Here is a 26684-nt window from a genome sequence, read left to right as displayed (position 1 = left end):
ACTTCAATCTTCAGACTACAGAATTCTGCCAACAAAGATCTAATTTTGGAGTGGTTTATAGAAGAGGTATTTTTGTGGTGATTTCAATAACCTAGCCTTTCTACAAATCACAGCAATATGAACAGGCCGTACATTTCTAAGGTTAAAAGTGCACATCCCAAGGAAACAGAAAGAAAGCAGGAACACTGCTTAGATAAGAACAATGTGTTTCTACACATACACACAAATGCCTTTGTATTAAAAAAATCCATTTCTAAGCAACCAATAAGCTGTGGTCAAAATTAAGTTCAGTCAATAAGGCTGGGTTTGTGCTTTAATGCTATACCTATCTTAAAATACTGGTGAGATTATGAAACTTGGGTACTCTAATCAGTCAATTCAACCTTTTTCCTTTAATGAAAACCAAGCCAACTAAACAAACTCCAACCTCCTAATTTGGCTCACTTTGTCACTGGCTTCATGGGAAAACAGCACATCAATATTTTCAAATGCATAGTATAGACTAGCATTCCTTAGTTCATATGTCTGGCTAGCAGATATGAAGTGCTATTCCGAGTGAGTACATATGTTCCAGAAGATTATGAGGTAAAGTGTATATGCTGGACTTTCCTGGATGGGATGTACCAAAAACGAAACATGTTGTAAAATATCTGCAATGAGAAGACTTGATCAAATTCGTTGCAGCCCCTAGACCTCAGAACATGAGAAATGAGGTTACTTGAAAATCTGCATTGACCCATTAACGATCTTAGGACATGTTTAAACTCACTCCCAATCTTTCCCCACCCGAACAAAAAAGGCGGCCGTGGACAGAGGGAGGAATGTGAAGGAGGACAGTCGAGAAACAGAGAATCAGTTCAAGTTTCATGCTTTTCTCTCACATGCACACACACAATGATTCAAAACCCTCAAATATGCATGGAATAGATTGTGTCTTTCTTTGAAAAAAAAATCATGTTTTTAAGCCTTTTGCTTCTGCCATTAAGTAATAGATAAAGCTTGCCAATGAAATAAGAAAACATTCAACAAATGGCCACTTTTTCTAAAAGCTCTTGACTTGTGAAACCAAAGACTTAATATCACATATTGCAAACTCATCAAAAAAAAAACTTCATAAAGGTCCTAGATACACCCAATTCTAATATCGTAAGAATGGCCAAATTAGTAAAATATACAAAAGGCAGCACTTCTAGACATTGATGATCTCTGAAAAGCGATGATAAAGCTGACACCCCTGGGAGGCAAATCAGTAACCTGTGACTCTGTGGGGCTGGCCCCATTCCAACTAGGGCTCTAGGGGAAGCTGCAGCTACTAAATTTCTACAGGACAACAGCTTCTTCAATTTAAGCTAACTGTTTTGCACCACCAGCACTGAAGTTAGTTGAGCTCATCTTGAGCCTGACAGAAAGCAATCACTTCCCAAGGGTGAACTTCACAGAGACCACAAGAGTCAAATGTCCAGTGTGAGGTCTGCTTTCTTTTCTTATTTCTTTATTTCCAATACATTCCGCATCTGGGTTATGATAAGGACAAAAATAACTATGAGAGATTGCTGGATTGATGCTAAAGCCAGTCCTTTCTCCCCCAGTCTGTATACCTGGGTTCAAACAACAAATATTTATCCATTCAAACTGTCTCAGCAGCCTTTCATAGCTGATGGTGGCTTCCAAACTCATGCATTTATACATATGTTATCTCATGCAGGATAAAAGTAGATATCTTGCAATATTTATTTAATTTGATCACTGAGACAGTTAAAGTAGATGGCTTCTTGCACAAAAATTTACATGAAAGGACTGAGTGATCTGGATTAATGGGCTATACTAGTCAAATTAAATAGCTCACTGCCAAGTTCTTCACTCACAAAGTTGTAAAGACTCAAAAAGTATTTGACATTCAATAGAAAATAATAGTTATGTATTATTTATCGCTAGATATAATATAAAATGGCACTAGAGAAGCAATTTTTGGCATATAGTGGTGGAGGGCACAGTGCCAAGCTAAATCTGATGCTTTTCATTTTACTTTTGTTTTTATTATTATCATGCCAAAGACTATCAAGTTGGAAACCTTATTATTCAGGAAACCAACTGCTTGTATGTAGTATACATACAAAAATAAAACAAGCATCCTGAAGGTACTTGGTTAAAGATTTTGTACAAATCATAAATTCTTTAAATAAATAATGCTCTAAATTATTTGTATTTGCTAAAGGAGTGATTTAAGGTAGGGAGCAGCATCTAATACCTTGAGAAAGTACTTCGAAATGGGGATAAATTTCACTGATCATCATTATAATTTCAAGTGTGATAATCAGTTGAAGCATTTTTTCTACCACATTGAAATGTACAAGTGAAGTGCATCAGAAAAGGTCATACAGAGCATATTCTGCTGCTCACAGCTTTGACATAGTCAGACATCTATAACAAGTAGTTAGGCTCAAAGCGTTGAAGAAAACATCTTGGCAGATAAGGTCACCCACTGTCACCGGAACCTTAGGAGGTCACAACACAGTGACTGGACGAAGCTGCTCCAATTGATTTTCCAACGCAATCCGTTCTTGATGAACTTCCTGAGTTACACAAAGGAGGAGAAAAACACAGAGTAAAGGGGTCATTTCTGGATTCATTTCCACTTTATCAGATATTCAAAGGATACTTAAAATGGAACCCAGAAAAAGTGCTACATAAATCAAGAACAAGTGAGCTGAAATGTATTATATTTGAAGATGCTGACAAGGGGGCTTTACAACTCCTCTCTGAAGATGACAAAATGAAACTAACTGACCCCTTCTGCCTCACCTTAGTCTTAGTCATTTTTAACAGATCCAGAGCTGACAGAGTGACAATAAAAATGAAAAGACTTATTAGAAGAGAGTAGAAAAAAAATCCTGACCCTCCCCAACAACACGGAAAGGTGAGGCACTAGACCTAAAGCATTAGTGGAAATGATTGGTTTCCAATCTAGCACCACACTCGGGTCTGAAGGATGGAAAAGTGCATTGGTCACCACTGCACCAAAGTCTCATACAAGCTTCTGTGCAAAATACAGTTAAAATGCAGAAGAAAGGGATGGCCATCTGGTATTTAAAAATTTAAGTTTGCACACTAAAACAGATTTTTTTTGGCATGGAGAGAGGGGGCACAAAAATACTTTGAAGTAGATTAGAAAAGAATTCTGTGTAAAGATTCAATTCAGAGATGCTCCAGAATCAGTAGCATGCCAGTAGTGCTCAACAAGCCCTTACTGACCCACCTTCCAATCCACCCATCTACTATGCATCAAACAGTATCCTGATTGTGATGGCATCAGCAATGAACAAGACTGATACTCTCACTCATTGGGCTTATATTCAAATGGTAATGGAAAGGCAATATAAAGTTCATGACCAAAAAATTTTTAGAAGCAAATAAATAACATGATATAACTTAATAGGGTAACAGATTAAATCTAGGAGAAAGCAGAGGGGGTGATGAAGCAAGACTTCTCAAAGGTGATGCAATTTGAGCAGAAACTTGAATGAAATGAAAAGGAAGCCACATGGAGACAAGGGAGAAATTCATTGCTAAAGACAACATGGCAACATAAAGATCCGGAGGGAGGCAATCAGCTTGGTGAGTTGATGAGAAAGAAGGCTCATGACCAGAGTAGAGAGAGTAAGGAAGATACTGGTAGGAGATGAAGTCCAAGATTTAGTCAGAACCCAGATCTTAGGACTCCCAATCACATTAGATTAGAAGTCACTATTATAACTTGTGATCCAATTTATAATTCACAATTTTCACTCTGGCTATTGCAGACACAATGGATGCAACAGAGCAATTGCAAGGTTCACACAGGGATCCAGGCAAGAAATAAGGATGGTCTTGATCAGGATACAAGCCATAAAAATAAAGAAAAGTAGATGAATTCTGGACATATTTGATCCACAAAAAGTTGCCTGCTGATAAAGTTGACGGGGGAGAAGAGGAAAATTAGATGATGACTCTAAACCCTGGGATTAAGGCAGTGGCCATCAGGTAGTAGCATTAATTGAGACAAAGGAGATTGCAAAAGAATGGGAATTTCTAGGAGAGGGTTCGAAATTAACCATCTGAGATGTATAAAAATAAATTGCACATGTCTATCTAGAGCTCAGAGGAAAGGGATGTAACACTTGAGATATGCATTTAGGCCTCGATAAAGTAGATGTGGTCCTCCAAGGACTTTGCAGATATCATCCAACTAAGCAATATGGAGTTCAAGTAAAGACAGAGAACTGACCCTAGCCAGATTCCATACCATATCCTCTTGGATGCCACTCAAACAATGAAAGAGCTTTGGAGTGCCATTGATCTATAGGACAAAAAAAGGAAGAAATTATAGCTGAAAATTGTAAGTGCAAAAACAAACTGACAAAAGATAAATGACAGCAAATCCAGGAAAAACATATGGGAATGTGGGCAGCAGCTACTTCAAGTACACATTCTAGAGATGCCAAAATAAGCAGCCAAGACCCTCCCTTTGGAGGACAAGATGCCCCTTCATTCAAGGAGTTTCACATTAGTAAACACGCTGAATCTGGGAACTGATTGAGGAGCTGTGACTAGAGGTCTGCTCTGATCATTCTTCAGACTGCTGTTCACTAGACCTAGAACATCCAGACTCATACAGATCAAGTAAAGAAAACTGAGTCACAAGCTAATGACAGAAGCAAGAAGCAATCTGATACGACACAGGAGAATCCCTGAGAAATGCAAATTGGCAGCACTACCGACCTGTGAGAGTGGGACTGAACGAATGCAAGGGCATGGGATAAAGTTAGTGTTGTTTGCAAGTCTGTTTCAGGAGTAATTAGATTCCCAGATATTTCTTTCTACCAGGCAGAGGATTAAAAATTTATTCCTCAAAAGAGTAAAGCAGATAACATGTGGATGAGCAAGACAACAGGCACAGCTGTGGACATGATACTGGGCTGGAAATAGGGAGAGGAAATGCATATTCTCATTTTTAAGATTCATTTCTATTTAAAGGCAGATTTACAGAGAGAAATAGAAACAGAGAGAGAAAGATCTTCCATCCACTGGTTCACTCCCCAAGTGGCTGTAGTAGCTGTAGCTGAGGCAAGCCAAAGCTAGGAACCAGGAGGTAATTCCGGGTCTCCCCTATGGGTGCAGGGTCCCAAGGCTTTGGGCCATCCCCTGCTGCTTTCCCAGCCACAGGCAGAGCTCGTGGATCAGAAGTGGAGCAGCTGGGACATGAAGTGGAGCCCATATGGAATGCCAGCACTTTTAGGTGGAGGATTAACCTGTTGAACCACCATTGCAGCCCCCAACCCACATGCCTTTTCCTCTAAGCAGAAGACAAGAAGGGTCTCCAGTTTGAAAACTTCAACTAGACTAAAAGTAAATAGCTGATGATACTGCCTTCGAGAAGGTGAAGCTAGAACCATTTTCAAGTTTAAGAGGAGGGGATAGCCTTTGATAATACCACTGAAATAAGTATTATGGAAATGCTTATCACAAAGAAACTATGTGTGGATTTTAAAAAAATTATACTCAAATATGCTTATGCTTTAATTCCATTTATCATGAACATTTCAAAGTACCTTCACAGAATATCTTCATAGAACCAGAGAGATTCTAAACAATCAAGCTCTTACCTATAAGTTTTGATCAACAGAAATGGCTTCAAAAGCCTCTTTTAGTTCACATATGCTATAAGTCTACATTAGTAACACTACTAATCTTCCTGTAAGGCATGCAAGAACCAACCCGTGGAGCTTAAAGGCATCTTCCAAAAGAGGTTGGAGAAGAAGGCAAGTCTTACCAGCATGGGTGATCAGGCAATGCCAGGGGTGCTGTAGGGGTAGGGTTATTCAAGGATAAGCCTGCAAATCCTACTGAGCAGTACTGCCTACCTTGAGCTGCTGTTGGAGTTCACTGTTCAGACGGGCCAGCACTGCATTGGCCTCTTTATTTTTGCGGATGGCAGTCTGAATGGCCTTCTTCTGTTTGGAAGACTGTCTTCAAGAAAGCACAAAGGTTTCTGTGAGAAGCAACTATGTGTCTAGGTTCTCACAGCACTCTGATGCATCAGATGTTGTAAACTAACAAGGGGTTAACATCACAGGGCTCTAAAAATGAAATCTCATAGTTACAGGCAAGCAGCAGGCACAACACAAAATGAAAAAAAAAAAACCTGCCAATGTGAATTATTTACACCTGAAGTAATTCACATTTTATAACATGAATAAAAGCTGTGAATTGGACCTTTTCAAACATTTGTGTTCCATTTATTCCAAGATATTTTAATAAGCATTTCTTCCTGACAAACCTCATTAACCGGAATGCCCTTTTATGTAAGTATCAATGGCATTTTAAAAACCTGCAGGTGGCCCCTCTGGACAAGTCTGAAAAGAATAGAAGAACATTCTCTTTAGCAAAAATCCTGTGTTAACTTATCAAGACTGCCAAATTCTTCCTTATTTCTTTATCATGAGGCATGAATGGCTGAACATACATGCATATGCACACACATGCAGCAGCACACATATGTGGCACCTTAGGGAAACACAGATTATTTTTTCATATCAGTATTGGCAAATTAGCTCCATGGTAAATTCACAGAATAGGTGTAACAACGATGCTATGTATCCTATTTAACCAATTATTGTCTCTACTTTTTGGCCTTACATATTACTACTACTCTCTTTGTCTCTCTGTACAAAGTTGGGATGATAAATGAATATGTTCACCATAGGTATAACCTACCTACAACCTTTTATCTCATAGTAAGAGATGTTAAATTCCCAGAGAACAGAATCCCTGGAGCTGAAGGGAAGAGATTTCCCAGAACAAAACTAACCCCACGTGTCTTATTCCCACAAATCACTTCTCTTTCAATAAAGGATTTGGTTTTGCTACCGCAAGTTACTTTTTGTTATTTACAACCAAAAGGGACCTGAAGTAAAGCAAAGACAAGAACAGGCCCAAATTTAGACAGTAATGTGAGCCGCAGAACCCCCCTGGGGACTCATAAGACATTTAACTTGCCTCATCCTCTTAAAGAGTTCCTTCTAGGGTTTACCAGACAGGTTCTCCTAGTTTTCTACTCTGGAACTAGTGCTTTCTGGAACTAGTGTTCCAGACAGAGCCGTAAGTGAATCAGTCTCTAAAGAAAAAGGGAAGTCAGGCAGACTTCTGTTTTGCCCACTTTATCCACATGTCACACTACCTACTAACTCTGAGGTGCCAGGTCTTCTAGTGGAATACTTCCCCAAACCTTCACTCGTTTTGTTTTCAGAAATATATTTTCAGGAATATACCACCCTCCGTTTGAGCTAGGCACATGATGACTTTTTCTGTTGCAGCTAAGTGAAATCACGTTACTATGTTTTGGGACAATGAGATCATAGAGAAGTGATATATGCTATTTCTGAGTTGTGTCCTTTATACATAACCTGGTTTTTCTCCATTTTGTTCTTTCTCCCTGGAAGGCAAACAGGATCTAGAGCAAGAAGACACAAGGCGCCTGACTTGCTTAATAAAGGTCTCCTACTCTTCCGAACCACTCAGACTTTTACATGAGAAAGAAAGCAATTTCTGTGCCACAGGAGCCACTACTACCTGGCTTTTGTTCAGGCAGTTAAACCAATATTTTCAAAGATATAAACTGGTTTCTCTACATGCTAAAAATCTTAGTCTTCACCCTGTGCCCTGACTTTTCCTGAAGCAGATCTGAGTATGGTTTCTAAGAACTAAATTTGCTCTCCCTTTTCTCTACTTGAAAATGGTAGGTTTTCATCAGGGGAACCAATCATCAATCCCACAGACATTCCAATACCACCATGCCTTAAAGAGGAAAGGAGAAAAGAATGGCAACCATAACGAGACCATCATAAGGTCAACCAGCACTGCCATAGTGGTTGCTGGGAATGCCCCCTGGTCACCCAGGACACTGCCTGGGACTACAGAGAAGAGAAGAGGCCATGGAGGCTGGCACGGGCTCACTCACAGTACTGTCAAATGATGTCATCTATCTCCAAAAGACCACGTTTAGCAGACATGTGCAATGTTGGGGGGCGGGGCAAACAACTAAGCCAAACTATTTCTAAGCCTAGTTCTGTTCTTACAAATGATGCAATCTGAAAACAGCTTATTATTTGTAATCTGCATTTAGCAGTTCAGTAAAAGACAAAACCTTATTAATTCCTTTGTGTTAAGTAGCCAATGGCAGTGTGTAAAGCTGAATTTGACTCTTGTGAGTCAGTTCTGATGCTGATTTCATCACAGCTGATGACCATCTTGCAGCTGGTCTCCCTTTTTTAGCTTCTCTCGACTGGTGTGGCAGCAGAGAATTAAGCCCTACAGAAAGGACTTGTGACTCTTTTCTCAACTTTCTCAAGGATGACACTCTAGATGCATAGGACAGAGGCTAAATTATAGCATACAGTGGATGTCCAAGGGCATCAAAGCTTTGCTCCCTCCCAGAATCCAGGGCTACATAGACTAAACATCATGTGGCTGGCTATTTTTCTTTCCGGGGCTTATTAGGAAGGCTATGTTCCTTTTTACTACCGCAAAACAAGCTGGTCTGAGAACTAAAATAAGAAGTTGTGTGAAGCCTCCTTACCTCAGAGCTTATATCCCTGTTATTTATACCACTAAATGTGTTGTTGGCAAGCACTAATCTCTCTCAACTGGATATTATGTGGTCACCTCACTTGTAGGAGAACAGCATGAGGAAGGACACTCACTGCAGTGGTGCAGAAAAGAAAGTATCTCCTTTCAGCAGAGGATGCTGGGACAAATGGGTATTTACATGCAAAAAAAACATGAAGTTGGCTCATACTCTCGTGCCATGTACAAAATGAACAAAAACTAGAGTATATGTCTCACTGTCAACTGAATACTGTCAAAATTTTACAGGCAAACACAGGAGAAACTCATTATGCCCTGTAGCAGGCAATAGTTTCTTGGATATCTTGCACAAAATATAAGTGGTCAAAAACATAAACTGGACTTCATCAAAATTAAAATCTCTACTGTTATGAACAGTACCATTACAAAAACAGGACAATCCCATAGAATCATAGAAAATATTTGTAAATCAAATATCTGACAAGGGAGTTGTATCCAGAAAACATAAAGAACTTAGAAGTCAAAATAGATTAATAATCACATTAAAATTAGTTAAAGGAGATGCATGCACACTTCTCTAAAGCAGACATATACCAAAGCTCAATCAGCACATAAGAAGGTTCTCTACATAAGTTACTGAGGAAATGTACAGCAAAACCACAAAAAGATACCACTTTGTACTCAGTAGGGTGACTTTACTGAAAACAAAACAGATACTACTGACAAAAAATGAAGACACGAGGGCCCGGCGGCGTGGCCCAGCGGCTAAAGTCCTCGCCTTGCACATCCCAGGATCCCATATGGGCGCTGGTTCTAATCCTGGCAGCTCCACTTCCCATCCAGCTCCCTGCTTGTGACCTGGGAAAGCAGTTGAGGATGGCCCAAAGCTTTGGGACCCTGCACCTGTGTGGGAGACCTGGAGGAGGTTCCTGGCTCCTGGCTTCAGATCAACACAGCACCAGCTGTTGTGGCTCACTTGGGGAGTGAATCATCGGACGGAAGATCTTCCCCTGTCTCTCCTCCTCTCTACATATCTGACTTTGTAATAAAAAAAATAAATAAATCTTAAAAAAAAAATGAAGACATGATACTGCTGATAGAAGCGTAACATAGTATAGCCACTACAACAAAATGGTTTGGCAGTTCCTCAGAATGTTAAACACAAAGCTATCAAACAAGCCGGCAACCTCACTGCTCAGGTACTACATACATAGATAAGCGAAATGTTCATGAGAAGAAATACAAAGCTGCAGGGATTTCAAATTTTTTGAACCAAAATAAAGTTCAGTTTCCATGAACTTTTTAAAGCATCCTTGTATTCCCAAGAAGAATGAAAGCATAAATCCACACCAAAACATTTACACAAATAGCACAAATAACATTATTCTTATAGGCCAAAAAGTACAGATAAGCCAAGAGTCCACCAAATAACTGATGAATGAATGTATAAAATGGGGTATATATTCATGCAATGGAAAATTATTTGGGAACAAAATAATTACGTGTTGATTCATACTATGTCATTGATGAATTTTGAAAACACTGATTAAAACATAATAGGCACAAGACATGTTGCATTATTCCATTTATCTGAGATGGCCAGAAATCCACAAAGAAAGTAGATTACTCCTTACAGGGGCTGGAGGAGAAAGGGGGGATGGGGAACACTTCCATTGAGCACAGAGATTCTTTATAGGATGGTGAAATGTCCAAAAATTAGACTGTGGTGATGGCTGCATGAACTTGTGAATATACTAAAAACAATTGAATTGTAATTTAAAAGGTTAAAGGGAACTCCATATAAACTATATTTCAACAAAGTTATTTCATAAAACAAAAGACCTCTGTGTGAACACCCAGGGCCCTATCACCCACTTTGGAGGACACTGTACCTACTACTGAGTATTAATGTGAAATGGAAATTCAAACGGGTTGCTAGAGGTATAACAGAGAAGAAAATTTAGCCACCTTGTCTCTGGTATGTATCCCCCAAGCTTGAAGGCCACTGGAAGATGCCTAAAAGTCTCAGGGGAACATGAAAGGCAATATATATTTCCTTTATGAGCTGTTACCTCGAAGAAACTGTCCATTTGAAAAAAAAAAAAACATCTGCAGATGAAGGGTACAGAGTTGAAGAATGACACTTGGGCTTCCAAAGCACATTGATGATAGCACCCACAGAGCATGATGGTTTTTTTCCCATAAGGATGTAAGCAAAACAAAGTCCTTAGGAGCCTTTGAGATTTGCAGGGCCCCTACAGTAGTGTTGGGATGCTCTTCAATATTTTACATTTGTGACCAATCAGGCTCACTGAAGCCAAGTGACAGTAGCAGGAGTCTGCTTCCAACACCTCATTTAATTTCACAAAAGAGCAATAAAGGCCAATCTAGAGGCTGGTTTGTCCAGGGCATTGAGCATTGCCACATCAGTCCCTGGCCATGTCCCCAAGAGTCTCACTCTCTCACTGTTACATGTTGCTCCCAGTTATACAGATGTTAACAAAGGATTTGGATGTTTCCATTCTGTGTTGAAAAGGGTCAATAACAGAAACTTCATGGGAATTAAAAATAATCACATAACACATCTACTACAAATTGGGGTTGTGGGTCATGGAGCTAGTCATTTTCTCTAAAGGAACATGAAATAAGACAAAGAGGGCAAAGTGCCACGAATAATACTGTCTTCTTGCTAGGAAAATCTGGACCAGTACAAGAAAGAGGTGTGGGGGAAAACACTAAACCAAACCAAAAAACACAGCCTAGGACTTGCCGCCTGTTTGGCTCAGGCTGAATCCTTGATCTCATAAGGCTTTCTTTTATGTGATGGCGACTGTAATCCCATCAGAAAGATGAGTAAGGTAAGACAACTATCAAATCTTCCCACAGGTACGACTGTGAATCTAAACATGGCTACAGATACATGTATTTGCAGATCTAAAGGGAAGTTCCTCCCGTCGCTCTCATCTGCCTGGCTCACTTACTTTTGGACCATCGGATGAGGCTTCACCGTTGCTGTTGAAGCTGGCCCACCTACAGTGGCAGAAGGCTCTGGGTTTTCTGTAGCTTGGTTCTCAGGTCTGAATTTCCTACGAATGGGCTTTGAAGGGGGCTGAGAATATGGTGCATCCTATGAATTAAAATCAAATATAAAAATCAAAAAGTTAAAATTTAAATGCTTCCCCACCCACTCTGTCAGTGTTCCACACTCCCCTAGCCCTGTCTCCAAGATCGGATGGCTTCTCTATTCAAAATGCACAGGCGAGGATACATGGCTGATCCTTGGTTTGGCAAGAACTGGAGGGACACTGGCATCAGATTCCAAGGGCCTGCCAGCCTGCCTGTACTCATTCCTTTCTTCCTTTTAGTCTTTTCTTCATTCCTATTTTTTTTATTGTTTTGTTATTTGAATTTTCAATAAAATGGAATACTTGTACACATATGGGATATTGTTTTAATATTCCAACATGCAAACACTGGATGAACTAATCAAAGCATGCACCTTGCCCTGCCTTTGGGAGCCCACCAATCCTGAGTTATCTCTTCACATCTGGAAGGATGTCAGGTCCAGTGTTCTACTTTTTTGTTTCTTTCATTTTCTTTTTCCCAGGTTTCAAGCATTCTGTTGCTTCTTGTCATTTAAAACTCACACAGACCCCGTGTGTATCTCAGAAAACAAGGCCTTTTCTAGCTGCAGACAAAATGGCTCCTGGCTCACTTTGGGAATATAAATTTTGAATTTTATAAAGGCCTTAGTCACAAAACCATCATTCTCTTACTCCTGATTTCAACATGAAGTTGGGCCAAAGAGACATGGAGTGTTCTGGAAGGAGAGAATTGGCTTGTTTTACTGAATGACTTTTCTCACTTTTGTCCCTGAACCAAAGCCTACTCTCTCTGATGGAAGAAGGGCTTGCAAGAGAGTGAGAATATAGAACAAGGGAAGAAGATGGATGGGAAGCAGGCTGATTGACGGGTACCTACTGAGCAGATGGCAGGTGACTCAATGGCATTGCTAGGTAGAAGTGAAGATGCCAGAGTACCAGAGACCATGACACAGAGAAGAAGAAGGGGAGACCATCCCAAATGAAACTGTCACAGAGGCTGGGTGACATGTGAGGCATCACTAAAGGCATGTGTCCTTTCCCATAGAACTTTTTGATCTTGTTAAAAGATCAAAAGGCTACCAGATTTAGCTAGAAGGTTGAGGGACAGGATAAATTATCAGTGACATCAAAGGTGAAACCCAGGAATCTTCAGGCTCCTACTCTTCATGAAGAATCCACATTCCAGAAAGTCAGGCTTGCTGGGATTCCTTTCAGAATGTGGCAACCTTAAAACCCTGCATCTGTTAGTAGAGGGCAGGGCTCATAATGCCATCAGAATAGCATCCGCACGTTGGCCTTACCTTCTTTGCTGGACTACTTTCTCCAGCCTGTGAAGGAACTCTGCTCAACTGTGGGAGTAACTCGGCCTCAGATACTTGCTCAGCCTGTAACAATAGATAAGAGGACAGAAACGCAAAGGCACAACCAAGTATGTAAGACACAACAGGACAACAGTCATGAAGGGAAAAGTGATTTAGAAAGTACAGCCTTCTGATCCCCCTGGAAATCAATGCTTGCACAGACCCTGCTATTGTCTCACACCCCTCCTTCCAGTATGTTCAAGCTTGCAACAAGGTGTCAGCACATATAGATTACTGTAACTGTAACTGGACATATACACTACTATTAAAAACATTAGTGCTTCATCAGATCAAACTCTAAAAGTAATAAAGCTAATCAGAAAAAATAATTGGAAAATCAAAGATTTTTAACTCAAGCATCAAAAGAAAAAATGATCACGATAAAAAAGTGCAATTTTTAAAATATTAAATTCCTAATTAAGAAACATTTCACCGAGTGTAGCTCTTTACGTTAATAAAAGGAAGAGGGTGTATGGAGAGTAATGTGAAAGGTTAAACCACTGAATGGTAGATAACCAATCTTTCCTCTATTTACCCAGACATTTGCATTACAAAAATACACACTGTAGCACAACATAGTGTCTGAGTGTGCCACTTGGGTCACTTTCCTATCCTTTTGAACTTCCTGCAGGTGGCTTGCTCCACAGACTACTGAAACTGCTGCTTCCGAATGGTGCCTGCTCCCAGCTCACAGATTCACATTGTCTCTCAACTCTCCTCTCCACTGATCTGCCCAGCGTGGTCTGACTGCCCTTCCCAAACCCCTGCCCCTATGTGTGAAACTGCAAACTCCCACTTGTAATTATTTTATTATTCTTGTTTTGGCTTCTCTTATTGCTCAAATACAGGATTTCTCAAAGTTCCAGCTTCAATTCTACCTTTCCAGTTTTCTCTCTGTTCATTTTCTCCCAAAGTAATCCCATTTGCTCCTACATTTTGTCCCAACCAATTCCCCATCTCTTCTAACACCACTGTACAGGCACTCTGAGTGCCTGATCTCTAATAAAAAAAATATATTTTTTCTAAATATATTCTCTAATCCAGGTATATTTTTAGTCCTCCCTTCCATTAAGAATAGCTGTAGATTCCTGTTGTTATTAACACTGTGACACATGGAACACTTACTATGTGTCACACACTGCCTGAGCATTTTGCATGTCTTCTCACATTTCATTATCACAGTCCTAGGAAGTAGTTATTATCCCTATCCCGTTGATGAAGAGCGGCTGTTCAGGAACTCACCCAAGATGGCAGGATCAGACCACAAGCATCAAGTTCCCAAGTTGTGTAGGCAAGCACGACAATGTACAGCCTCAGGCACTTTTAGTCATGAGTGCTACTCACTTAAAATATGTGTATTCAATGGCTTCTACAGGTAATTGAATACTGTGCTACTGTTGGCATCCAAGAATGAAGACATACACTTTGACTTGAAATCTGTTGGCCAGGCAGAGAAAAGACCAGAAAACTGCGTTTCCATAGCCTAAGGTAGAACATGTGGCCAAGTCACATGGGACAGCAGACTGGGTAAAGATAAACTCTCAATGTAATTTTGACAAGCAAGATTCAGTCAGCTAAAGACGCAACATGTCAGGATGATGAGAAAGGAGACTCCAAAAGCGAGCTCATGAAGGACATTCTAAATTCCATTACCTATTATTTCTGCCCCAAGTATGACAGGAGTACTTAAGCCAATCCCTAGGACAGGAGACACAGAAGCAGAGGTCAGGCAGAGCTTGTGTTAGACATCCTGAGTTTGAAGCACCTAAAAACATCCAAGTAAAGCTGTCTAGGGTCTGTTCATTGGCAGGATTCTGGGGAGTAAGTACAATATTCACCTCCCTTTCCCAAGAGATTTTCAAAACCAAAACCAGGCACAGTCCAAGAGCTATGAGTCGAATGGCTGCCTTATACATGGCTGAGTGAGTGCCCAATTACTACCTGCATGCCCGTTTTCCCCATGAGCTTTCCCCAATGCTGAAGAAGGAGACTGAGACCCCGAAATTAATAGCTTCAAAGGCATATGACCAACCCCAAGCCCATGCATGCAGCATATCCCAGCAGAGAGACAGAGAGGAATGACAGACCCCAGCATGCCACCTTTCAGCTGGTCAGCTCTCCTTCATCAGGCAGACATATGTGCTATATGGCTCTTTGCCCTGCAGACATGAGTAAGCCTCCTTTTCATGGAAATAATGAAGGAAATGACAAATTGACCCTTTCTCAATGTGAACAGAGCAAAATAGTAGAGTGTCCTTGTCAGTGCTTCCTTTTTCTTAATCATCTCTATAAAACATGAACAGCACTGGGGCAGGGGGAGGAAAAGGAGGGAGCAGCTGTGAGAAGTGTCTGACAATATTTTTTCCATGTACATATTCGCCTTCCTAAAACTGCCAAGGTCCAGGATGTTCCAGTGTGTGACTTGGAGGAGGCAATTCCACAGTGCCAAGTCAGCTTGCATCTAACATTGGTCTCCTTAGGAAGAACCCAAGAACTCCCACCCATTCCATCTGCTCCAAGACCCATTCCAAAGAGGCCCATGGACTGAGCAGGCAGAGGAAGGAACACAGAGGAGATGGAAGGCACCTGGAACACAGGCATCAGAAAGGTCCCAGAATTAAGCAAAACCTTGTCAGAGCCAAAGTAATCCCAGAGAGATAGAGTGAAAGAAAACCAGCCTCGTGGCAAGAAAATTAAAGATGCGATTTAGGCATACAAGCGCTCCCTTCACAGTAAGATTCTCACTTTGCATTGTGAAAATAGTATGAGGCTCACAATTAGGCTTGGCAGCTGTTTCTTCAGACTTTTCTAGGTTACCAATTCTGGAAGACTGACAGCCCATGAACACAGAGGAGCCTCAAAGGCTTGCTTTTTCCTCTGAGTATTTGAGAAAGTGGGAGAAACAACTCTGCAGCTATAATGGCCTCATCTCAAATTTTATTTGTCTGAACTGAAATTTAAGGATTCACTCTGGGGAAAGAAACAAATATTTGTCTTACAATTAACATTGCAAATGGCAGTCAGTGCTGTTTTCATGGCTTCTCATGCAATAACATATACCCAGGCAGGATGCAGTGAGCCAGTATGTACTTCAAGCAAAGACACTCACTGAAACTCAAGATGATGTAGCTTATAAACTCCCCTGCCAACAAATGACAAATGTATTCTCATTTTGCAATGAAAATCCTCGATCAAACATAGATTTGGAAGGCACTGCCATTCAGGATATGGCGGGTCATCCTGTGGCTTTGCCCATTCCCATGGGTGATGCGAAACCAATGTCAGGTGGCTTTCCAGAAATGGACACAGATCCAGAGAGACTTCTGTTCACTCATTTTCAATTAAGAGATATTTATTTTGTACCTCTCTTGTATCAAGGACTGTGGTAGATGTGTAGGACCTAAGTGAGAGGAAGTTTCCGATCAAAGGTGCTGTGGTGTCCACACCAAGATCCACTTGACCTGGCTGCTACAGATATCTCCCAGCTGTTCTTAGGCGACTTGCCTACCAGGGACTTCTCTTTTCTTGGAGTTCAAGAAGCAAGGAAGTGAAAGCTCTTTCCAACAGCCATGTGAGTGAACCGCCAGGAAAATCGATTATCCTAGCTTCACTTGAACCTTCAGATAACTCAAGCCCTAGATTACGTCTTGCCAGTGGCCTCATGAAAGACTTTGAATTAGAACTACCCAATTGAACCACCCCTATCCATCCTGATCCACAGGCACAGTGAGTGAATAAATGTTGGCCATTTTAAGTTTCTAAAGCAAGTAAACAAACAAAAAGTACTCTAGCATGTTTAGGATTTTGGACCTAATAAGGTGGAATAAGAGAACAGAGTAGGGAGAAGGGAGGACTGAGGCTCCAGAAGGGCAGTGGAGTAGACTGTTTTGGATTGGCTTCTAGCCACCGAATCCCATGCTTTGCCCAACACTGCAGCAGGTGGAAGTCCAGCAATGCCTAATCTTTTCTCTAAATATCAAGTTCCTTGAATTGAAGCTCTCTCAGTACGAAATGCTAAGGTAGTTTCTGCTTTCCCTATCGGACCTTGACTAATACAAAAGTGTACTTTAAAAACTTCCTGGAAAATGGAATTTTTGGAAGAGACTTATTTTATTTGAAAGAGTTAGAGAGCGGAGGGGGTCTTCCATCTGCTGCTTCACTTCGAGGTGGCTCCAATAGCCAGGGGTGGACCAGGACAAGCTCTGAAGCCAGAAGTTTCTTCTAGGTCTCTCACATGGATGACAGGAGTTCAAACACTTGTGCTACCTTGCTGCTTGAGACCATTAGCAGGAAACTGGATCAGAAGCGGGGTAACTGGGATATGAACTGGTGACCACTTGGGATGCGTGTGTTGCATATGATGGCTTTATCCACTATACTACAGTAATGGCCCCAGAAAAGGGAATTGAGAGGTAAGTTTATTTTGGTGGAAAAGCTCTTAAATTGCATACTTTTCTTGACATACATTTTCCAAGAACTTCTTGACAACACTGCACACCCATGTTGCAGATTTGGAGCTTATTCTGAGGAGCTGAGGGGGTCACTGAAAGCCTTAAATAGGTAAGTGAGCTAACTATATTTGTATTTTAGGAAGATTTATTATGGATCCAAGGGGTGAGAAGAGCTAGAAGGAATCCATACTATAGGAAGGGAACCCAATTGGAATGCTGTGGACTACAAGAGATAATAGCCACGGTGGGCATTTGGCACAGTGCTTGGGATGCCCATATTAGAGAGCTTGAATTCCAGTCCCAGCTTCACTCTCCATTCCAGCTTTTCATTAAGCCTCACCCTGAAAGGCAGTGGTAATGGCTCAAGTAGCTGGGGACTTGCCAACCACATGGGAGACCTGCGATGAGTTTCTAGCTGCTATGAGCATTTGGGGAGTGAACCAGTGAATCAAAGATCTCTCTCTCTCCATCTAGATAGATAGATAGATATAGATATCTTTCCCCTTCTCCCCCTCCTTCCCTTCTTGCTTTCCAAATAATACATTTGTTTTAATATTATACTTATTTGATTATATATATATTTGAAAGTAAGACTTACACAGAGGAGAGAGAAAGGGAGAGATGTTCCATCTGCTAGTTAACTTCCCAGATGGCCTCAAAGGCTGGGGCTGTACCAGGCCAAAGCAGGCAGTGACTTTACCCACTATGCTATAGTACCAGCACAAATAAATAAATTTAAAATAAAATTCTCATCAAAACCAGGTTGGTGGGACTGAGAATAAGGAAACACTTGGAAATAAATATAAGAACAGCGCAGAGCTGGCACTGTGGCGTAGTAAGCTAAGCCTCTGCTTGTGGCAACAACATCCAATATGGAAGCCAATCCATGTATCATTTGCTCCACAACTAACCCAGCTCCCTGCCTATGGCCTGGGAAATAAACAGAGACTGGCTCAGGGCCTTTAGCATTTACAACCATGTGGAAGATCCAGAGCAAGCTCCTGGGTCCTGGTTTTAGATTGACTAAGCTCTGGTTGTTGGATCCATTTTGGGAGTGAACTAGAGATGGAAATTCTCTCTCTCTCTCTCTCTCTCTCTCTCTCTCTCTCTCTCTCTCCCACTCTCTCTCTCCCACTCTCTCTCTCTCTCTCCCACTCTCTAACTCTGCCTTTCAAATAAAAATAAACCTTAAAAAAAGTGTATGGGGTTCAAAGTAGATTTTGCACCAAGAAAAAGACTTTTAATTCTGTTTGTCCATGAACTTTGTACAGTAACCTCATACACCCTCAGTGATTAGTAAAATGCAATAAAGAAAAGAACAAGGATGCACAGAACCCAAATTTTATCCTAGATAATGGCTAAATGGTTGTGAGACAAAAAATAAAGATGAAATAATTATAGCAATGCAAAAATTGAGCAACATAAAGTAGCACTAGAACAACCCATTTGTATCATCTGAAACTAGTATCTTGCATATGGAAGTCCCAGAGAATGAGTTCCATGAACTATCTAGAGCAAGGACTGGCAGGCATTTTCTATGAAGCGCAGGCAGTAAACAGTTAAGGCTTTTCCAGGCCATGCAGTCAGCCTCTACTGCAGCTCTACCATTGTGCTAAGGCAACTACAGGAAATATAAATAATGGCCATTGGTTTATTCTCATAGATGTTAAAAACAGGCAGTGGGATGCAGTTGGCCAGTGGATCATAGCTTGTCAGTCCCTGGGCCAGATGGAAAAAGAATTTACAGATAATCTTGGGAGCCCCTGCGTAGTGCTTCTCTTTCTCGGAGATTCACTGAGCACAAATCACATTCCATGCTCTGAAAGTCTGCGGGATAAAGCAAGTCATTTGCTTTTGCTTTATCCATCACTTCCCAACCTTATTGGCTTCAACTCTTATTCTTTTTTTTTAAGATTTTATTTTTATTATTATTATTTTGTTATTGGAAAGGTGGATATACAGAGAGGAGAGACAGAGAGGAAGATCTTCCGTCCGATGATTCACTCCCCAAGTGAGCGCAACGGCCAATGCTATGCCGATCCGAAGCCAGGAGCCTCTTCTAGGTCTCCCACACGGGTGCAGGGTCCCAAAGCTTTGGGCCGTCCTCCACTGCTTTCCCAGGTCACAGGCAGGGAGCTGGATGGGAAGCGGGGTTGCCGGGATAGAACCGGCGCCCATATGGGATCCCGGGCGTGCAAGGCAAGGACCTTAACCACTTGCGCCACCACGCCGGGCCCTCAACTCTTATTCTTATATAATTCCCATTAACATCTAGCAGAACTAATGTTATATGGAACACACTCTGGCAAACACTGACTGCAAGCAGACTGAGTTGACAGCAACGAAGGAAGAACACTCCATTTGACTTGAATGTTAAATGCCACATTCCACATTCAGTTCTTACAGAAGAGTATTCTCCACAGCAGCTGGCAGGCCAAGGATCACTGCTCCACTCCTCTCCTCCCTCTTTAGCCACAGTGTAAGGATGGGTTACTGTCTGCTGAGAAAGTACCCCCTTCCTTCCTGCTTCCCTCCTTCCCTGCAGTAACAGCTGTTGCTGCTGCTGCTGCCAACTATCTCTCTGCATGAATTTATTGGGCTCCTTTAAAATCTCCTGGACAAAAACAGAACAAGAAACAGGCAGTATAACAGCCAAGGCAAATGAGCACAACACTAATGAATTATGGATTTTTGAAGTAGCTTAAAATATTATGTCACAGATTCCAGTTCCATTGAGGCAAGCTAGCTTTACAAATGTCCACTGCTCCCATCTGAGTCTACTGCTCTTCATATTTCACACCTGGGCCATTAGAATCCTTCAATGCATCTTTTTCTAGCCTTTGGTTTCTTACTGTGAACCAACTCTTCCTAGGCAGATACAAGCCTCTGCTCACTTATGTCCTAGCCTAACCCTCGCCACCAAACAAAACCTCCCAGCCTTCAAACAAAGGCTCGGACACTGGGACTGAGCACAAGTGACTCCAGTGCCCTGCCAAAGTCAAGCAGACACTCCCATCCAGCAATTTTTGAAATAGTAAGTCTGCACAGAAGGTCAACACTTGCCATGATGACATGTCACAAATATATTCACTGATCTATCCATAACCACAGAGGCAATCCCCAAGACCAAAACTCCTCATCAAAACAAACCTTCACTACGAACCTCTGGAAAAACTCAAACTACCTTTCAAAAAGGATTTCGGATAAGTAACCCTTCCCTCCATTCCTATGTATACCCCTAACTTCTACCATAGTTCAAGTAGCCAATCTTGCCTCCTCTCCCCAAAGATCATTTATGACAGTAAGGAAGAACTCTCATGGCTGCACCCTGCACCAGTTCACTCAAAATATGCCATTTTCCTTGAGATATTCTTGGGGGGCCACCATGGTTACCAGCCTGCCCTCCATGTGATTAGCAACATGGAGCTTGGGACACTCAGTTACCTCAATCAAGCAACTATCAGACAACCTTAAAACAGCCCTAGACGCCACTGCTTTCTCCCTAGCCTCTCTCCAGTGCCAACTCACCTCTCCAGCACAGGCAACCCTCCAAAACAGAAGAGCCCAGGGCCTTCTTACTATGACAAAAGGAAGAGGCACCTGCATGTTCCTGCAAGAGGAACGTTGCTTCTACATTAATGAATTGGGGGTTATTGAACTTCAAAATTTGCCTCCATCAATCTCAAGCCAATGACAACTCCCAGTTTTCCTGGACTCAGTGCCCCTTTCCTCCCTCCTTTAATACTACTCATTTTGGGACTGGCCACAGCCCCTTAACTTATCCCTTTCTTTCAAAAATTTATCTGCACTCAAATGCAAAAAAAAAAAAGTAAACAAACCTTTAACCAGCTTCTTTTATAGGGATACCAACCTCTTCAGACCTCCCATTCTTCCCCAACCACTGTGACACCACTGCCTAGAGAACAGTGCACCCAAACCCAGCTCAAACAAGCCATGGGAGAGAACAGTGCCCTTTACTTTTATATATGACAAAAGGGAGGAATGTGAAGTGTGACTTGAACATCAGCCCTGAAGACTGATGAGGCCCCCAACATTTTAGACCCATCGCTACTTTAAATAGTTGCTTCCCTTAGGCTTCCATTCCTTTCAGTTTCAGTTTCCCTTAGGTTTCAGTTCCACTAAGTTTTAGTTTCAATTTCATTTTGTAAAGCCTTGTGCTATTTAGTTATGCACCCAATTTTGTACTGATGGTGCTATCCACCAATCCCCGCAGCCCTATACTCTCAATACAAGCCTTTTTCATGATCTCTTTTGTTTCCCCTCTCTCTACCCCTCATCTGCTCTTGCAGTCCCCTCTCTCACTGGGCTCCCTTGGAGTCCCTGTCCTGCCACTGGTTGTAGTCCCCTTTCCTCTCTCTTCCTCTCTTTCTCTCCCTCTCTGCTTTCACTCCCTTGCTCTCTGCACCTAATAAAAATTTCCTGTGTGGCTCACTGGTGTCTTGGGTAAATGGTGAAAAGTCCTAACACTTACCTAGTCCCATCCCTGCCCCACACACTGAAAAACTAATCTTTAAGAATTATCAGTGTTTTTTCTCCTTTCAGGGGGTTCCCAAGGTCTGTGACAAACAGCAGTCTCTCAGCCAGTTTTATATTGACTGGCTCCAACTTACCTCTGTATTATTAATGGGTTAGTTTACCCAAATGGAGCCTCTCTCAGACACATAAGTATTCCCTGAGTCTTCAAACAGACCAGAAGTTTCTTTCCAGCTCAATTCTATTTGTTCTAGACCTCCCAGCCCAATGGCTTGAAGATATAGATGGTATAGGAGAATTACCTTGGGAATTGTAATAAAATACAGACTTCTAGACACTATCCCAGACTTCTCTCATCAAACTCTCCTAGGGATGAAGCATTAAGAAACTAGTATTTTAACAAGATCCCTAGGTGATTTCTATGTCGCCAGCCCAGACCAACTGGGGACCACTTGTGGTCCAAATTCTTGATTTAAATGATGAGAAAACCAAGTCTCTGAGACACCAGTCAGAACAAGGCCACAGGTGCTCATGAAAAAACTAAGTAGGCTTCTTAATTGTTTTCTCAACCATTTATCATGGGTGGTGGGAGGGGGTAGGATATGCCAACAGTTCCATGAATAAATATTTCCAGCTGGGAAAGATCTTTAGCAATAAGATTTTGTTTAAAAGTCAAATTTGCAATAAAAAGTTGGATCTAATTGCAGACCTTTGCCAAGAAGTGGATAATTGGTAACTTACTTTTAAAGTCTGGAATACTTAAGCTACTGACCGATTAAAATGAGAAACTAAAACTTCCATCTGTCACTGAAAACTCCATACCGGAAATGAGGGAGTCAGTGGTTAAACAGACAATCCTACTGCAGCTTGTAGTGGCTTTTCAGTGGGTTACAGATATTCTAAATGTCATTTGGTGCTACATTTTCACTTAACACCCATATCTACTAGGCAAGAACATACCAAAAAGCATAGAAGATGCAGAACCAACAACCAGCAACACCTTGGCTATAACAAACCCTATCAGTCCACAATCAGCATCAAACACAGTGGGTAAATGCATCTTTTGAGGGCCCAAAGGACTGACCTCTATGCAAGAATAATTACTAAAGTCTATGACCTAAGTCACCTGCAAGACAGATATGAAGCTGAAATGCAAGTGCCCAGAAGATAGCATCTGTGTTTTGCTCTCTTGTTGCTCTATACATGCCTAAGCTGAATGCCAGCAAATGACAGGTCCTCCAATCAATGTGTGTAATGAGCCAGCCATGAACCCAGCAGTATTCCACATTCCACCTGACAAGAGGTCTAAAATTCATGCCACAGTAACTGGAACCAGAACACAGCAGCACAGAGCACAAAGATTAGGAGTCAAATACAAGTGCTGCACTTGCTTGGTATGTAAGCTGGTCATCTGATTATCCTCTCTGAGTCTCAATTTCTTTATCTACAGAATGGGGATTATGCAACTAACTCACATCACTGTGATGATTTAAGGAAAATTACCTTCTCAGTGCCCTAAGCACATTTATAGTCGTTATTCAATAATGTTAGTCACCATCATCATCAGGTAACAACTTAAACTAAGAAGATGTTTGACTCCTGTTTAGATCATAAGCCAAAAAGCAGGTTATCCACACTGCTGATGGTATTGAAAGGGAGACATTTTTGTTTTTAATTGATACATAAGGTTTATATATTATTGAGCATAGTATAATTTAATACATGTATTCACTTAAAGTAATGTCCATATTGCTGCAAATGATAGGATGAGTAATATTCCATTATCTGTATATACTTCATTTTAGTTAGCCATTCAGCTGCCAATGGGGAATTATTGATTCTATATCTTGACTACTGTTGAACAGTGCTGCAATAAAATATAGAGCACAATCTTTCATATGATTTTTCCCATTGGAAAATATAACCAGTAGTTGCATTGCTGGATTTTATGTTGGAACTATTTTTGGTTTTTAAGACTTCCATGCTATTCTCCATAATGGCTGTACTAATTTATATTTCCACCAAATAGTGTGAATTCCCTCCTCTCTGTATTTTCACCAGCACTTATTTTTGTCTTTTTGATAAAAACCATTTAAAATGAATAATTAGTGATGCTAAACATTTTTGTAATAAATACCCTTCAGAAATGAATTAAGTGTATAAAAAGATATTTGCACTCATAGCATTATTCACAATATATAAGATTTGTGGTCAACCTCAAAGCCTATCAAGAGATTCATGGATTAAACAACTGTACTGGGAGCAAGTGTGTGTCATAGCAGTTCAGTGATTGCTTAGAGATGTGCACATCCAATATCTGAGTGCCTGGTTTCCATTTGACTACTCCATTTCCAATCCAACTTTGTGCTAATGTGCACTCTGGGAGGCAGCAGACTAATGCTCAAGTACTCGGGAACCTGTTGTGCACATGCAAGCTCCTGGCTTCTGGCTTGGGCATGGCTCAGCCTTGGCTACTGCAAACATTTGGGGAGTGAACCAGTAGGTGGAAGATGTCTTTCCATCTGCATTCATATCTCTTTCTTTCTATATCTTTTCCAAATAAAATGAAAATAAAAAATTTTAAACCTGTAAAAATGTGTTGTACACACACATAAAAACCCACAATGGAATACTATTCACTCATAAAAAGAATCAAATTTCGACTTCTGCATCAATGTGAATGGGACTGGGCTCATGATGTTCAGTGAAATAAGCCAGACACAAAAAGGCAAATAGTACATGTCCTCTGGCAATGTGGAGGTCTAAAAAATTCATTCAAAGGGCCTAGTACCTCAATGGCTAAATTCTCACCTTGCAAGTGCTGGGGTCTCATATGGGTGCCCATTCATATTCCCACTACTCCACTTCCCAACCAGCTCCCTGCTTTTTCTCTGGGAAAGCTGTAGAGAATGGTCCAAGGCCTTGGGACCCTGCACTCACATGAGAGATCCAGAAGAAGCTCCTCGCTCTTGGCTTCAGGTCCACCCAGCTCCAGCCATTGCAGCCACTTCAGGAGTGAACTAGTACATGGAAAATCTTTCTATCTCTAGTTTTCTCTGTAAATCTGCCTTTCAAATAAAAGTAAATAAATCTTAAAAAAAATTCATTCAGGACTTAGAACAGATTTGTGGAGGTTAGGGGAAGAGGAATGGAGGGAAGCTGGAAACAGATGCCAGAATAAAAGCAAGTAGAAGTGATGGGTGGAATCTTTCCTCCATGGGTCGGGCACATGGAGTGGAACTCCACGTGTTCCGCTCGGCCAATGTGTGTCCATCAGCCTATCTTGGCCGATGAAGTGGAGGAAGCAGCCCACCCCTGGCCACTTTTTAAGCAGCTGGCACAATCTTTATTCCGCAGACAGCCAGTGAGTCCACTGGGCGCTGGGCTTTGCCCACTGGCTGCCCACCAATGAGCTCTGGGTAGTTGGGGTGATGAAATACTGCCTAGGGACATCCATGATATAGACACCATATGTGAAAGTGAGGAATTAATCCTGAAGGACCCCCAACAACAGTACCACTGTACTGGCTGGTAAGTGAGGGGACTGAGATCTGGTGGTATGGAGGGGAGAGACTGGAAAATTCTGTATGGGTCAGACTGATTCACCAGCCCACATGGGAGTCCTGAGATGGGCTTGTTAGCACAGAGCATCATTGACTGCCACACGCCATACCATATGAAAGCTATGGCTGGGGGCCTGTCTAGCAAGTAACTATGCAAGTAACTGACTGATGTTGGAACAGGGAATAGATCACATTAGGCAGGGCCATGACACTAACCAGCATGTGAGAGAACCAGATTTGGGGGTATAGTCTATGAGGAATTTATGGGCCCAACCCTATGGAAATACAAGTCCTGCTGGTCAGCTCAAGAGTTCGGGTGGTGACTGGATGAACTAGGAGTAAATATGGAACCCGCCAACACTCACGGGTACTGGAGCTCAGAACAGGCTGCGCAGGTCCAAGCTGCAGCACCTGCATGCTCATCCTAAAACAGGGTGTAGTGTGGACTGGCCCGCAACATCCACCAGCTCAGACAAAGGCCAAGATGGAGGAGCAGGGTATGCTGGGCAAGGGCCTAGCACCTACTGGAGCATCTGAGATCTGGGTCTGGGAGTGGGCTGAGTGGGGAAACTGGGAGACTCCCCTATTGTGCCATAGCTCCCACTGCTGAGCATGTGTTCCAGGCCTAGGGGTAAGGCAAGCTGGGCAAAGTAGCTCCACCTGTTGGCAGGCGTGTGGGTTGGTTTTGGAAGGGCAGATTAGAGCCAAGCAGATCTTAGCCCACTGGCGAGTACAGAAATCAGGCTAGAGTGTTGGTATGCTGGGCTAGGGTATCGCACCTACCGGCTCACATGAGCTGAAGAAGAGAGTAGACTGAACTGGACCAGGTTGTAGCACTCACCAGCGAGAGTTGGGACTGGGAGCTGGCTAGGTCAGGCCAGGCTACAGCAACCAAAGGGAAAGGCTAAGATGAATGATGGCTATGCCAGGTCAGGTCAGAACAACCACTGGCACACGTGAAATCTGTGGAGGGGAGCAGGCCTGGCTGGGGAGCAATGGGGAGGCCCTGGCCAGTTGTGATAGCCATTGGAGAATACAAGGGCCAGGGTGGGGGCTGCGGTCTGGTCTGAATACAGCTATAAAATCCCT

The 26684-nt window shown here is 41.8% G+C and overlaps 1 protein-coding gene across 4 annotated transcripts in view; it reads right to left on the bottom strand.

Annotated features, from left to right (window-relative positions):
• Positions 1 to 2087: 2087 nt before the first annotated feature.
• Positions 2088 to 26684, bottom strand: part of REPS2 (RALBP1 associated Eps domain containing 2) — a 210779-nt gene continuing 186182 nt past the window's right edge. For all 4 annotated transcript variants that reach the window (XM_040997630.1, XM_040997655.1, XM_040997640.1 and 1 more), the window contains 4 exons: positions 13028 to 13111; positions 11604 to 11749; positions 5901 to 6006; positions 2088 to 2573 (listed from right to left, as the gene is read on the bottom strand). In XM_040997630.1, the coding sequence (XP_040853564.1) occupies positions 2505 to 2573; positions 5901 to 6006; positions 11604 to 11749; positions 13028 to 13111 (405 nt within the window). In that variant the 3' untranslated portion in view covers positions 2088 to 2504. The remainder of the gene's footprint in view (positions 2574 to 5900; positions 6007 to 11603; positions 11750 to 13027; positions 13112 to 26684) is intronic.

Source organism: Ochotona curzoniae, unplaced genomic scaffold (genome assembly GCF_017591425.1).
Source record: "Ochotona curzoniae isolate NIBS_2020 unplaced genomic scaffold, NIBS_Ocur_1.0 contig_1274, whole genome shotgun sequence".
Classification (NCBI taxonomy): domain Eukaryota; kingdom Metazoa; phylum Chordata; class Mammalia; order Lagomorpha; family Ochotonidae; genus Ochotona; species Ochotona curzoniae.
This window is presented reverse-complemented; position numbering and strand designations above follow the sequence as displayed.